The following is a 15691-nucleotide window of genomic DNA, read 5'->3' on the forward strand; positions in this document are numbered from 1 at the left end:
GTTTGCGTTACATAACTGTAACTGGACACCAGGAAGAGTAGCTGCTGCTTTATCCGGATAAAATACTGAATATTAAATCATGGAAGACTGCGCCCCTGTCTGCAATGTCAAGGCCCGGTTATGAAACCAACATTAAAGTGCAGTGTTGCAAAGGGACACAGTGGTGCTTGATGGTAGTTGGGAGGCAATGGGGATTTGCTCTGTGTAAACGTCAGACCAGTCAGCAACAAAAATACTCTTTGATTCATTCTTCAGGTTCTCTCCCTCCATATTTTCCTGTAATCCCCAATGTTTTTTTCTATCCAAATCAAAAGCTCTAATATCAGATCAATATGTTTTCACGGATATAATCAATGGATCACAACCACAAAGAATGTGGATATCCTAATTTAGAATTTGGCTACCAGAGCAAAAATGCTGTAGGTAATCAAGGTAATTCTTGCAGGTACATGTGGTGTGGGAGAGCCCTACCACTCAGAGGGGAGTATGTGGTGTAGATGACTCCCACACTATCTCCAGAGGTAGTGTGGGCGACATCTCTTCAAGAGTGATTTGAATCTAGATCCGTCTCTTTAGACTACACAAGTATCTCTCCTGGACCTAGTTTGTGTCGTCAAAGAAGTGTAGTGTAAAGAGGCCCTACGATGCTGGGCTCATTGGGAAATGTGCCATTCATTATGGATAAGGACCATGGATGACTCCTTAAGTTTCTCTACAAGGTGGAGGCTAGACATTTTTTTAAACAATTATTTTACCAGATAAGTTGACTGAGAAAATATTCTCATTTACAGCAATCACCTGGGGAATAGTTACAGGGGAAACTACAAACTGGGGATGATTAGGTGACCATGATGATATGAAGGCCAGATTGGGAATTTAGCCAGGACACCAGGGTTAACACCCCTACTCTTACGACAAGTGCCATGGGCTTTTTAGTGACCATAGAGAGTCAGAACACCTGTTTAACGTCCCATCCAAAAGACAGCAACCTACACAGGGCAATGGGATATTTTTTTAGACCAGAGGAAAGAGTGCTTCCTACTGGTCCTTCAACACCACTTCCAGTAGCATCTGGTCTCTCATCCAGGGACCAAAACTGCTTAACTTCAGAAGCAAGCCAGCAGTGGGATGCAGGGCAGTATGTTGCTGGCAAAGAACAATGAGAGATTGATTGGATTACCTAGCGTATACAAGAAACTAGACCGACTACTTCATCTATGAGAGGAGGAGACTTTTATACCCATTCAAATGGGTAGGGGAGGGACAACATGAGGCAATGTTCACAGATAAGGTACTTACAATGACATACCACTCTGTTACCTGCTAAGACATGTCCCTTTTTCATCCTCTATTTCATTCTAAGTAAGCATTTCACTCGACTCTAAAAGGAAGTCTATATTTAGATGTATATTTTCCTCCCACATGTTGTTTACTCATTTCACCTCCTTTTCTCACCTTGAGCATGTCTCTCAGGTTATTAAAAGGATATATGAATGGTGATGGTACAGAGCAGCATAGGCAAGATACAGTAGATGATATCGAGTACAGTATATACATATGAGATAAGTATGTAAACCAAGTGGCATAGTTAAAGTCAGGAGGGATGAGTAACATTATATAAGGTAGCATTGTTTAAAGTGGCAGTGATATATTTACATCATTTCCCATGATTAAAGTGGCTGGAGTAGAGTCAGTGTCATTGACAGTGTGTTGTCATGACGGTCCCAGCTTTGATGCACCTGTACTGACCTCGCCTTCTGGATGGCAGCGGGGTGAACAGGCAGTTTGTTGATGTCCTTGATGATGGCCTTCCTGTAGCATCGGGTGGGGGTGCCTGGAGGGACCCCCTGGAAACCCTCTGGAGGTTACGGTTGAAGTTGCCATACCAGGCGGTGATACAGCCCGCCAGGATGCTCTCGATTGTGCATCTATAGAAGTTTGTGACTTTTGGTGACAAGAATTTCTTCAGCCTCCTGAGGTTGAGGCGCTGCTGCGCCTTCCTCACGATGCTGTCTGTGTGAGTGGACCAATTCAGTTTGTCTGTGATGTGTATGCCGAGGAACTTAAAACTTGCTACCCTCTCCACTACTGTTCCATCGATGTGGATGGGGGAGTTCCCTCTGCTGTTTCCTGAAGTCCACAATCATCTCCTTAGTTTTGTTGACGTTGAGTGTGAGGTTATTTTCCTGACACCAACTCCAGGCCCTCACCTCCTCCCAGTAATCAAGCCTACCACTGTTGATGTAAACTTGATGAAGTTGGAGCGTGCAAATGAACAGGGAGTACAGGAAGGGCTCAGAACAGCACCCTTGTGGGGCCCCAGTGTTGAGGATCAGCGGGGAGGAGATCTACTGCCTACCCTCACCACCTGGGGGCGGCAGGAAGTCCAGTACCCAGTTGCACAGGGCGGGGTCGAGACCCAGGGTCTCGAGCTTGATGACGAGCTTGGAGGGTACTATGGTGTTGAATGCCGAGCTGTAGTCGATGAACAGCATTCTCACATAGGTATTCCTCTTGTCCAGATGGGTTAGGGCAGTGTGCAGTGTGGTTGAGATTGCATCGTCTGTGGACCTATTTGGGCGGTAAGCAAATTGGAGTGGGTCAAGGGTGTCAGGTAGGGTGGAGGTGATATGGTCCTGATATGGATATGGATGAGTCAGAGTTGTCATGACCTTTTTGTAGAGAGACCTCAGGGGATGCCTGCCGAGACTCCCTGGAAATAGGTTAAACACAATGAAACAACCGACACTGGGGAAACAGGCAGATGAGTGATGTAAATAAATAAATGAAGTAGAAGTGCTTCAGTATCATGAACAACTTTGTCCTAGACTCACAAGTCTACTGGACTCACTGAACAATGGTAGCGACACAACAGGTAGTGGTAGCAATAGAATGACAGAACGCTGTTGTGCTCCTGAGCAGGGTAGCTAATTAACCTGATCTGCCTGGGTAAACCAACGTCAACTTGTAGACAATACTGCATGCTTAGCTGAACAAGCAAGCCAATGAAAAGCATACTACAATGTCCTTGTGAGTGTATGAGTGAATTCAAGGGACAAAAATAGGCAAGAAAGACCGATGAAGTTACATTGCATGGGATGTGCAAAAGTAACCTTGGCAGTATCTTTTTCTTCGCACTGTATCAAGTCGTTTCACACCTTTGGATCAGTGTGAAATTGACAGTCAATCAAACGGGGCTTGACACGTGCTGAGTTGACTGAAATCCTACCTATTCCACCTGCCTTGGATAAACCTGTTACCTCATGTCACAGCCAGAGTGTATGTGGAAGTTTCTAGATGTGTGGGTGTGTGGGTGCAAAGGTTTGTGTGTGCAAAGGTAAGAGTGCCAGCAGTGTGCTAGGGATAGCAGTGAGGAACAGGCTGTCAAATGGTTGGTCCTATATGTAGCCGTGTCGTCCGATTCTGTAGCCTGTGTCTGGGTCAGATATCAGAGCCCCTGGTGGACAGCCTCACGTGTGGCAGACAGATGGAGTCAGAGTGGATATATTCACCCACATGCACAGCTGACAAGACCTGTGCGAGGTCAGTACAGGTGCATTCAAGCTAGGACCGAGAGACTGAAAAACAGCTTCTATCTCAAGGCCATCAGACTGCTAAACAGCAATCACTAACTCAGAGAGGCTGCTGCCTAGATAGAGACTCAAATCACTGGCCACTTTAATAAATATATCACTAGTCACTTTAAACAGTGCCACTTTAATAATGTTAACATATCTAACATTACTCATCGCATATGTATATATTGTACCTTATACCATCTATTGCACTTACCCTATGCCGCTAGGCCATCGGTCATCCATATATTCATACAGTTGAAGTCGGGAGTTTACATAACTCTTAGCCAAATACATTTTAAGTTTCCAGTTTTTCACAATTCCTGACATTTAATCCTAGTAAAAATTCCCTGTTTTAGGATCACCACTTTATTTGAAATGTCAAAATAATAGTAGAGAGAATGATGTATTTTATCTTTTATTTCTTTCATCACATTCCCAGTGGGTCAGAAGTTTACATACACTCAATTAGTATTTGGTAGCATTGCCTTTAAATTGTTTAACTTCTTTGGGGTACTCCCCCTTCTTCTCAATTTCCGCCTAAAGACTTTCCCTAATCTAACTGCCTGTATGTAGCTCAGGCCCAGAAGCAAAGATATGCATATTCTTGGTATCATTTGAAAGGAAACACTCTGAATTTTGTGTAAATGTGAATTGAATGTAGGAGAATATAACACAATAGATCTTGTTGAAGAAAATACAAGGAAATAAACATACGTTTTCTGTTTTTTATTGTTGCTGCATCCTCTTTCAAATGACCAAGAACAGCCAAACATACAGATAGGATGCTGAGGATGATTTGAATGAAGAACATAAGATGGCAACATTAGTTTGGCAAAGTTTTAGACAGGTAACTTAAAAAATGAGCGAGCTACATGACACTGAGCATGAAGTCACCCAGGTGTCCCACCCACACAAATGTACCCAAATGTACCCAAGTGGCCGAATTGGTACAGTGATACATTTGGAAGGAAAGAACTATATAAAATACATAAATGCTATTCTAACACACCCCCAAAAAATATATATTAAAAATATTAAAAATAAATAAATAATAATAATTAAACAAACAAATATCAAGGGTAACTATTTACACATTTTCTATTTACAATATTGTCAAGACCCTCAGTCCTCTACACAATATTGTGCTGCTGGTGCCATGGCCCATAGCAGTCTCTTTCTGCTGTGAAGCAGAGGCTTACTGAACATGTGATGCAGGTGATGGGGCATTTCCTGTGACAAAGGGCACAACAACGTCTCCCTACTGTGCCCTTTTTGCCCTGAGGCACATTCATGCCTGCAGAGATGAATCTGGGCAGGTGAACACCACTGGTTGGAGCAGAAGGGACAGAGGTAGAGGGGACAGAAGGTGCTGCAGTGGACTTGCTGTAGCTAGCAAGCTCCTGGATGAGCAGCTCCCTGAAGGCTAGTTGTGAGATGGGGGGCTGTCCACAGCTCTTGGCCATTTCCTTCTGGAGGATGAAGGCATTCACCACAGCAATATCAATGAAATTATAGAAAAACGTCTTGTACCATTTCATGGTCTTGTGGACAACATTGTAGTATACTATCAGTGCATCTGACAGGTCCACACCTCCCATGCCCTTGTTGTAGTCCTTCACAGCAGCTGGAATGGGGAATTTTTTTGTGGTCCATGCCCTGCTACCGTCCTTCAAACGCCTGACGACGTGATCGCCACTGAAGGACTTGTGGATAGTTGTGCACATGACCACCTCTCTGGTATCCATCCACTTTACAAAGAGCAGGCCATTTTCACGAATCCATCACATGGTACCCCGCTCAGCCCGCTTAGGCATGTCGTTCACCTTTGTTTTTGGAAAGCCCACTCTGTTGGTCCGAATGGTGCCACAAGCCCACACATCGCGCTTCCTCTGCTCTGTAAACAGGGTAGGGCTTGTGTAGAAGTTGTCCACAAACAGTTTGTAGCCTTTTCCCAGCAGTTGAAAATCCAATAACTCCATAACGGAATCAGAACTCCGTCCATTACCGGTAGCAAAACTGAAAAAGATTTATCTTCCTGAAGCAACTCGGTCTCGCTTTCTCTATAAATGTCCTCTATAATTTGAGTTAAATCTGTATACCTAGACTTTGTTTTAGCATTTCCTGATTTATTCGCCATAATTTAAATATATAAACTTGCCGAAAATGCTATTGACTCTGTACTGCTATGCGTAACACTCGTGGCTCCGTCAAGTAGGATTTGCAATGGCGAATGAACTTCTTTTATGCCAGAGTTTACAACAAAGGCTGGTCTTCGAACGTATAACCATTACATATTGCCGTTTACCCCAGCTCATTGGCTATCTTCCAAGCTAGATTTCAAGATGATCAGTGGTCATTGGGCCAAAATACAGTCAATCAACGATAGACCGGTCCTACCATTGGTGCGCAATGAGGTCATTGATTGGTGTCTTCAAATCGGTTTGTTTCGGTCAATATGTCCCGGGGAAAGAACCATCAAGTATGGATGTGTTAATAACAACCAGTGGATTGCAATGAAACCAACCATGACTGGATAAACGTTTGTTTAGTGTGTGTAATTACCACGAACGCTTCGTCCAAGGTTAAATGAGACGGAAATCACGACGCAAGCGGTTTACAAATGTTTCGTGTTAGGCTATAAAAATGGATGTTATCAAACAAAATGAACATTCACTGTGTAGTTAGTACACTTGGCATTGCCACCAGAGGAAGATCTTCAAAGGTAAGCGATTTATTTTATTGGTATTTCTGACTTTCGTGACGCTAATGCTTGGTTGGAAAATGCTAGTAATACTTGTGTGTGCGGGGTGCTGTCCTCAGAAAATCGCATGGTTTGCTTTCGCAGTAAAGCCTTTTTGAAATCTGACACATCGGCTGGAATAATAAGACGTTCATCTTTTAAATGATGTGAGATACATGTATTTCCAAGAATGTTTAATATAACGAATGGTGTATTTAGAATGTTAGCGCTCTGTAGCGCTCTGTAGTTTAACCGGATGTTGGCCTGGTGGGACGTTAGCGTCTCACCTACCCTAGAGAGGTTAACTTGGGTCAAACGTTTCAAGTAGCCTTCCACAAGCTTCCCACAATAAGTTGGGTGAATTGTGGCCCATTCCTCCTGACAGAGCTGGTGTAACTGAGTCAGGTTGGTTGGCCTCCTTGCTCGCACACGCCTTTTCAGTTGTGCCCACAAATTTTCTATAGGATTGAGGTCAGGGTTTTGTGATGACCACTCCAATACCTTGACTTTGTTGTCCTTAAGTCATCTTTGGAGGTACATCCACAGGTACACCTCCAATTGACTCAAATTATGTCAATTAGCCTATCAGAAGCTTCTAAAGCTATGACATAATTTCCTGGAATTTTCCATGCTGTTTAAAGGCACAGTCAACTTAGTGTATGTAAACTTCTGACCCACTGGAATTGTGACACAGTGAATTATAAGTGAAATGATCTGTCCGTAAACAATTGTTGGAAAAATTACTTGTGTCATGCACACAGTAGATGTCCTAACCGACTTGCCAAAAATATAGTTTGTTAACAAGAAATTTGTGGAGTGGGTTAAAAACGAGTTTTAATGACTCCAACCGAAGTGTATGTAAACTTCCGACTTTAACTGTATGTACATATTCTTATTCCATCCCTTTAGATTTGTGTGTATTAGGTAGTTGTTGGGGAACTGTTTGATGACTTGTTAGACATTACTGCACTGTCGGAACTAGAAGCACAAGCATTTCTCTACACTCACATTAGCATTTGCTAACCATCTGTATGTGACCAATACAATTTGATTTGATTTGATAACAGCACGACAGCCATAAAAGCACTCAACGCCAGTATCTTACTCTTTTAACCATTCACCTAAAGCTAATACTGCTTTCTATTGAGCTGCTTGGATAACCTTTGGCCCATGCAGCTGATAATGCTTCTGAATGAGGAGTTTCGTACAAGTGTAGTACCATATAAAGTGATAAAAAATAAGTATCAATTGGGTTAGAAGTAGAAGTAGTATTTATTTACTGAGCATGCGCACACATCATAGAGCATTTAACTCATATCCACTGGCTTCCTTTATAACTTCAAACCCTCATCAGCTAGTACTGAGCAATGCATTTATTACTACATGGGGAAGGTTGTCTAACGGTATCTACTAAATTGGATGCAGGCAGGGGTTCTTCCTATTTTTACTGAGCTAGATTCATCATTGGATGCCGTTATTAAGACCTCAGATGACGGCGTCAGTGATTGCCTAGAAGTAAAGATAAGTAATGAAATAACATCTGCTATATGAGCGAATTCTCCTCCGATTGTGCTGGAAGGGCAATTTCAGGGTATTAAAGAATATGGAGTTGATTAATTTGAAATCCAATGCAGATGTAGAAAAGATTCTAAACATGTTCAGGGGGACTCAGTCATTTATTATAAGGAGGACACTATAACATGCTATTGCGGACACTAATCAAATAGACGTTCAACTCTCCTGGGACACGATTCCAAACAATAAAGGACAAAACGGCTCTGCACCTTACACAGTGTTCTAGGACTGAGCTGACTGAAGTAATACATTTTATGCATGAGCTCTGAAACGAATACAATGGATTCTATTCCTTCTCTTCTGTGAAAATAATTACATTTTCTGTGGCTGGAAAGTATGCTACTGCACATGTAATAAGTATTTTCTTTCCTATACATGAGAGAACAGATTTCTAGCTGTAACCTATTTACTGTAAGACGAGGTGTGAGGAATGAAAGAAACACAGGGGTTCTAATGGGTAACCTTGTAGTGCCCCCCTCTCCCACCCACCCACCCTCTCTCTTTCTTTCTCTTCTTCTCTCTTCGCTCTCTCCCTCCCTCATCTCTCTTCTCCTCTCTCTATGACAGAAGGTTTTCCCTAGAGCCCCAGCTCAGACCGCATACTTGCTCTGTTCTCTCTGTGAGGCAACTGTTGAACAAAATGGACTCTTAAAAGAAAGAAAAAATAGAAAAAAATCGATGTGAGAAAAAGGATTTTAAAATAGGACCAACCTGAGAGGGAGCGAGAGAGAGGGAGCGTGAGAGAAACAGAGAGAGAGAGAGAGAGAGCGTGAGAGAGAGAGTGAGCAAGAGAGAGTGAGAGATGAAGAGGATAAAAGAGGAAGGATTACTCAAAATCATAAAGACATCAATTGAGGAAAAGCATCACTTTAAGTAAAGTATACCCAGTATCAAACATCGTTGAATACCTATTATCATTGAAACAGTGAAACCATTATGAATTCTAAATGCTACTAGTATATTCACAGCACAAACTCTTTCAAAGTCTTCTGAGATGTTTCATTAAGCCTGGAAATGTACTTGAATAGAAATGGGTTGACGGCAGGGTTTCCATTAGAAAAATGTGGCGCCGGATATTTGCCCAGCAGCATTTTCATTTACCGCAAACTTGAGAAATCTACCAGACCCATATGCATTTGGTGCGTAACCTGATTAGGGCATTCATCCAGGGTGCTCAGAATAACAAAAATCACATTTTGATTATGGTAATTCATATGAACAGGACATACAAGTCGAGGATGCAACGATGTGCGATACTTCTTACCGAATTCTGATGTACACTGTGAAGATGTTAGAATTCCTTTCCACAATTCCTTTTCCCCAGCCAAGAAGATGAGTAATGAACAGCAAAATCACTAGCCTATGTCAATCTACTATCCCCCATAGAACAAAATCGACCTATTGGTCAGTTTGTCGAGAAAGAAATAGCCTATTCCAAACAGACTCTGGAACAGTTGTGGGACGATAGTGCCCAAATTCATACAACCAGTAGGCCTAGGTTACATATAAAATATTAAAAAGCAACAAATCTGATGCAACAGATCAGAACGTTTAGCTTAAAATGTTGCTAAACTATACTTTCTTCACATTATAGCTAAGCACAGCGATGCACACTGCAATGTTTGTTCCATAATGCAATTAGCGGGAAAACACAGTGCATATGAGTGGTTTCATGTGACAGAGATATCATTTAGAAAGAGGGGAGATCTAATATGCAACAACTAGCATCTTGTTACTAATAGGACTAGTATTCTGCCTTTGGCTACAAGACAATGAAAGAAAAGTTGATATTAAATCATTGTCCACGGATATGGTATGACTTTGGCTAGGTTACTTGAAAGCAAGGTAAGACATGCCTCATAATAAACTCAGCAAAAAAAGAAACGTCCTCTCACTGTCAACTGCATTTATTTTCAGGAAACTTCACGTGTAAATATTTGTATGAATATAACAAGATTCAACAACTGAGACTGAACAAATTCCACAGACATGTGACTAACAGAAATTCAATAATGTGTCACTGAACAAAGGGGGGTCAAAATCAAAAGGAACAGTCAGAATCTGGTGTGGCCACCAGCTGCATTAAGTACTCCTCCTCGTGGATTGCACCAGATTTGCCAGTTCTTGCTGTGAGATGTTACCCCACTCTTCCACCAAGGCACCTGCAAGTTCCCGGACATTTCTGGAGGGAATGGCCCTAGCCCTCACCCTCCGATCCAACAGGTCCCAGACGTACTTAATGAGATTGAGATTGTTGCCGGTGATGTCTGAGGACCTTCCTACAACAGGCCTACAAGCCCTCAGTCCAGCCTCTCTCTGCCTATTGCGGACAGTCTGGGCACTGATGGAGGGATTGTGCGTTCCTGGTGTAACTCGGGCAGTTGTTGTTGCCATCCTGTACCTGTCCCGCAGGTGTTGTTACACGTGGTCTTCCACTGCGAGGACGACCGGCTGTCTGTCCTGTCTCCCTGTAGTGCTGTCTTATGTGTCTCACAGTACAGACATTGCAATTTATTGCCCTGGCCACATCTGCAGTCCTTATGCCTCCTTGCAGCATGCTTAAGGCACGTTCACACAGATGAGCAGGGACCCTGGGCATCTTTCTTTTGGTGTTTTTCAGAGTCAGTAGAAATGCCTCTTTTAGTGTCCTAAGTTTTCATAACTGTGACCTTAATTGCCTACTGTCTGTAAGCTCTTAGTGTCTAAGGTGTTCATTAATTGTTTATGGTTCATTGAACAATCATGGGAAAAAGTGTTAAAACCCTTTACAATGAAGATCTGTGAAGTTATTTGTATTTTCAAAGAATTGTCTTTGAAAGACAGGGTCCTGACAACGGGACATTTCTTTTTTTGCTGAGATTATGTATTAAAACGATAAGGTTTCAAACGATTCAGTATATGTTTTCAAAATGCATATTGCGTCCAGTTCATTGCAAAGTGGTGTGTGAAGCGCTGATGAAGCATGCCTTCTGTTGCCTATGCATTTGCTGTTTGAGATTTTCCATTCCAAGGCTCTGTATTTGTATGCTGTACGCATGTGATAAATAAGATACATAACAAATATACTGTACACGTGCCAATTTAATTCCACTAAATTATGCAAATTAACCTATACACCAATAAGCATGACCAGTCAAATGTATTTAAAGTACATTGACTGGTATTTCCATCAATGAATAGGCTAAAAAGCATAATTTCGCAATTAGATTTTTTCTTCTTCTCCCAGACAATTGGTCGGCACCAATTTTATTTATCGTCTTTTCTATTTTTTTATCGGTCAAAATGCAGCTACTACATGCTAACGGAACCCTGGTTGACGGGTTCCATCGCAGTATGGCCGAGGCTGTCTGGCTGGGGAGTTAGTTAGGGTTGAGGCAGTGGGGAGAGAAGCTGCCTGGCTGGGGAGTTAGTTAGGGTTGAGGAAGTGAGGAGAGAGGCTGCCTGGCTGGGTAGTTAGTTAGGGTTGAGGCAGTACGGAGAGAGGCTGCCTGGCTGAATAGTTAGTTAGGGTTGAGGCAGTGAGGAGAGAGGCTGCCTGGCTGGATAGTTAGTTAGGGTTGAGGCAGTACGGAGAGAGGCTGCCTGGCTGGGGAGTTAGTTAGGGTTGAGGCAGTGAGGAGAGAGGCTGCCTGGCTGGGGAGTTAGTTAGGTTGAGGCAGTGAGGAGAGAGGCTGCCTGGCTGGGTAGTTAGTTAGGGTTGAGACAGTACGGAGAAAGGCTGCCTGGCTGAATAGTTAGTTAGGGTTGAGGCAGTGAGGAGAGAGGCTGCCTGGCTGGATAGTTAGTTAGGGTTGAGGCAGTGAGGAGAGAGGCTGCCTGGCTGGGTAGTTAGTTAGGGTTGAGGCAGTGAGAAGAGAGGCTGCCTGGCTGGGGAGTTAGTTAGGGTTGAGGCAGTGAGGAGAGAGGCTGCCTGGCTGGATAGTTAGTTAGGGTTGAGGCTGTGAGGAGAGAGGCTGCCTAGCTGGATAGTTAGTTAGGGTTGAGGCAGTGAGGGGAGAGGCTGCCTGGCTGGATAGTAAGTTAGGGTTGAGGCAGTGAGAAGAGAGGCTGTCTGGTAAGAGGGTTGAGGCAGTGAGAAGAGAGGCTGCCTGGCTGGGTAGTTAGTTAGGGTTGAGGCAGTACGGAGAAAGGCTGCCTGGCTGGGTAGTTAGTTAGGGTTGAGGCAGTACGGAGAAAGGCTGCCTGGCTGGATAGTTAGTTAGGGTTGAGGCAGTGAGAAGAGAGGCTGCCTGGCTGGGTAGTTAGTTAGGGTTGAGGCAGTACGGAGAAAGGCTGCCTGGCTGGATAGTTAGTTAGGGTTGAGGCAGTGAGGAGAGAGGCTGTCTGGTAAGAGGGTTGAGGCAGTGAGAAGAGAGGCTGCCTGGCTGGGTAGTTAGTTAGGGTTGAGGCAGTACGGAGAGAGGCTGCCTGGCTGGATAGTTAGTTAGGGTTGAGGCAGTGAGAAGAGAGGCTGTCTGGTAAGAGGGTTGAGGCAATGAGAAGAAGAACGGTTTACAGCGAGGAGCCTGCTGCCAGAGCAGAGTCTGCTAATGAACACAGTGGGAGAGCCAGCCTCGTTATTGTTGACACATCTTTTGAAACGTTGCAACAAGGAGACGGGCTAGGAGGTTCGACTGGGGCTGTCAAACATCTCACAAACTAGTTTAATTGCTCAGGGAGATAGAAACACATGAAGATCATTAGATTGTTTCCTTCCTTCTTCCCCTCAAATGCACCTGCTTGGCAATTAGAGCTGGAGAGCATTTGTAGTTCTGTCTATTCTTTACACAGCGTTTCTCGAGCTGAATCTGTCTGATGTTTTATTTCATTAAAACCTTTCTGTTATTCATTATGATTGATTTGTTCATTTATTTCTGGGTGAGATAAGTCTACAGCACCATGGCAGTTGTCAAGCTGTGCAGTGAGGCGACAGTACACTCCCCAAGAAACTGAAACTGACCAAGTGAACATGATATCCTGCCCCAAAAAATAGGCTACTACACAGGTCTATATTACAGGACCCCAATACAATAACTTATTAGACTTTGTGGCAGCTAGTGCTGCTGTATAATTATCTAACACGAGGCTCTCCAAACGTGTTCCTGGAGAGCTACCATCCTCCAGGTTTACCATCACTCCCAACCCTAATTAAGGGCACTTGCTTCTACAAATGAGCTGGTTGATAAGCTGAGTCAGGTTCATTACAAGTGGGGTTGGAATGAAAACGTACAGAAGGGTAGCTCTCCAGGGACAGGGTTGGAGAGCCCTGATCTAGCACATTAAATCCTAGCAGGTATTGTACAGTAATGCGCCTTAGCCCAATGTCAGGAGTGACTTATCTCTGACACACACTGAACACAAGACTGTCTTGTTTTAGAGATGCTAGTGAGTTTTGAAGGTTCTAGGCCATGCGCACCGTATCACTGCTCTGATGTCAGTTTGCTGTTAGCTGTTTATTCGTTTGCGTTGGTGTTATGGCAGTAGCTGTCCCGGTGTGTGGATGTGCAAGCGGGCAGACGGACGGACTCACCAGGCCTGCGACTTCCTCCTGGGCACGCTCTGTCTCATCCACTTGGAGTGAGGGGTCAGGTGGAATATCAGCTGTCTGCAGATCTTGTCGGACGACTTCAGGGTGTCCTTCTCCTGTAATACACACATATACAAAACACACAAACCCACACACTTTAATCTCTTCTGCTGGCGGCTACAGCTGAAAAAAGGCCTCAAAGGTTTCAAAAAGTGTCTGGCATTCAAATAGAGGAATAATCAAATGACTGCTCTATTTGACTTTCTGAAGTGAATTAATGTAACGAAAACATGCTTATTTTCCTTTCCGACATCATGAACAACTGAATTTGACCCCTTTGTTGAGAATTGGTTGAATATCCCAGGTGATGTACATTGTATATGTAAAAGTACAAAACTTTACTAAATCATATCCAATCGAATGACCGTATCCATATTATACAGTGCTGACTTTCTTGCAAGAGATTGAAAACTCTTAGGAATGTGTTTACAACAAATGCACCTGTTGTTCTGATTTCAAGGTAGTCTTAACCACATTTAGCACAACAGGTAAACTTGTGACTCCATAGAATGAATTTATACATTTAGAAGCCAAAGGCCGAACATCTTGGATACACATATTTCAATGGACCATTGTATCACTTACAGCCTTGTAACCCCTGTTATGACACATTGAGCTGTGGAGAGGAGGCTGTTTACTTTGTTCCTAGAATGTTGGTTTAAAAGGTAGTGATTTATAATTGTCTGATCCCCTTCACTTATCACTCTACAAACAATCCAACCTTTTGACTGCTTTCACCAGATGATCTCAAGGCTCTTCTCATTTGTCCATCCAACATGGTTGCCTCGAGCATTTTATACATAAAAATATGCTTTAGCATCTCTGTCAGTCTCCCTCTCTTCTCCTCCTTGGTCTCGCTCCAGCTCTTTCTCCCTTGCTTTTTCTCCCTCCCCCTCGCTCTCCCTTCCTCTGTCAAAGACTTTAAACGGATTGGGTTGAGCAGAGCAGGGTAAATCTAATTAATGGTACAACACGACAACAAGAAAGAGGCAATGCAGCAAAAGAGAAAAAAGACAGGGGCAATTTTACTTCAGGCGATTAACCATTCCCACTCCTCCCACTCTGTGTGGCACAAAACATGCCTCATACACTTCAAACCTTCCAGCGTTTCGCTTCAGGCAATGAAACGACAGTGAGAACACCATTACACTGTTTGTTATGTTAAATCTTGGTGGGAAAGGGGTTAACTGAATGGAAGTAGTCGTAGACAAGCTATTGACTCTAATCTGGACAAAACATGTTCTTCTCTTTGATGGGAATTCGGGCATTGTCAACATGGCATCTGTTTAACATTGTTCAAAACATGTTTTTCACTCAAACTCAAACACGATTCTGAATATTCATAGACTTAGACGACCACAAGGCTCTTGAGTTAGATATACAGTTCTATAGCTGAACGCACAATAATAGTAATGAAGCAGTGAAATGTTTTGATGAGTTGTTGTTTTTGCATTTGATTGTCAATCCCCTTTTGAAGCATAGAGGTGAAGGAGGAAGAACCGTGACTGGACCTGCAGCTGAGGCCCTGAGGTCCAGCAGACCAACTCACTAAATCCCTGTCACATTTCACCACCCCCTAGGCATACCACGTCATTTCAAGATAATTATGTCATTTTTTTGGTCGAGACGTTCATCAATGAGACTTACAACATATATACTCCCACTCAAAAAGAGAGCCAAAAGTTTGTTGAATTTCCAGTGTGTTGTCACTATGCAGTCAACCATCTAAAAGCACAAGCAAATTCCAATGGATAAACAATGTCAGATTTCTGGTTTAGTGGTCACCCACATATCTATCACTGCACTTTCAACCATTTAAAAGCACAGCAAAGTTCAACTCAGATATTTGTTTATTTATACAACAGCTTAATGTGTTATCACTGTGCTTCATCTAATAGCAGAACCAAATGACCTGGATTGCAGTTGAGATTACATGTGATCAATGCCGTTCGAAATTCTATGCAGATTATTACAGCAATTGTGAAGATCTCCACTGACCTGCGATGACCTATGCATGCTGTCTTGAACATGCATGCCTTAGATGATTACATAAGAAGAAATGTATAGTAATCTCAAAATGTGACCATGGATGTGTTACTTATTTTAAGGTTGAATGTTACATTAGTTTGTAGTTTGTCTTAACTTTAGGCCATTTACTGTATTAGCAAAAGTAATATTGAATTGTGTTTGGTTGACAACGCAACATTTCAACATCATGTCTCCATCTCAAAC

At 42.9% G+C, this 15691-nt stretch overlaps 1 protein-coding gene across 1 annotated transcript in view; it reads right to left on the reverse strand.

Annotated features, from left to right (window-relative positions):
* lrrc75bb (leucine rich repeat containing 75Bb) overlaps window positions 1–15691 on the reverse strand; it is a 52499-nt gene that overhangs the window by 14460 nt on the left and 22348 nt on the right. Inside the window, exon 3 of the mRNA XM_024380672.2 lies at window positions 13403–13515. Coding sequence (XP_024236440.1) covers window positions 13403–13515 — 113 coding nt within the window. The remainder of the gene's footprint in view (window positions 1–13402; window positions 13516–15691) is intronic.

The sequence above is a fragment of the Oncorhynchus tshawytscha genome, linkage group LG20, assembly GCF_018296145.1.
Source record: "Oncorhynchus tshawytscha isolate Ot180627B linkage group LG20, Otsh_v2.0, whole genome shotgun sequence".
NCBI lineage: Eukaryota > Metazoa > Chordata > Actinopteri > Salmoniformes > Salmonidae > Oncorhynchus > Oncorhynchus tshawytscha.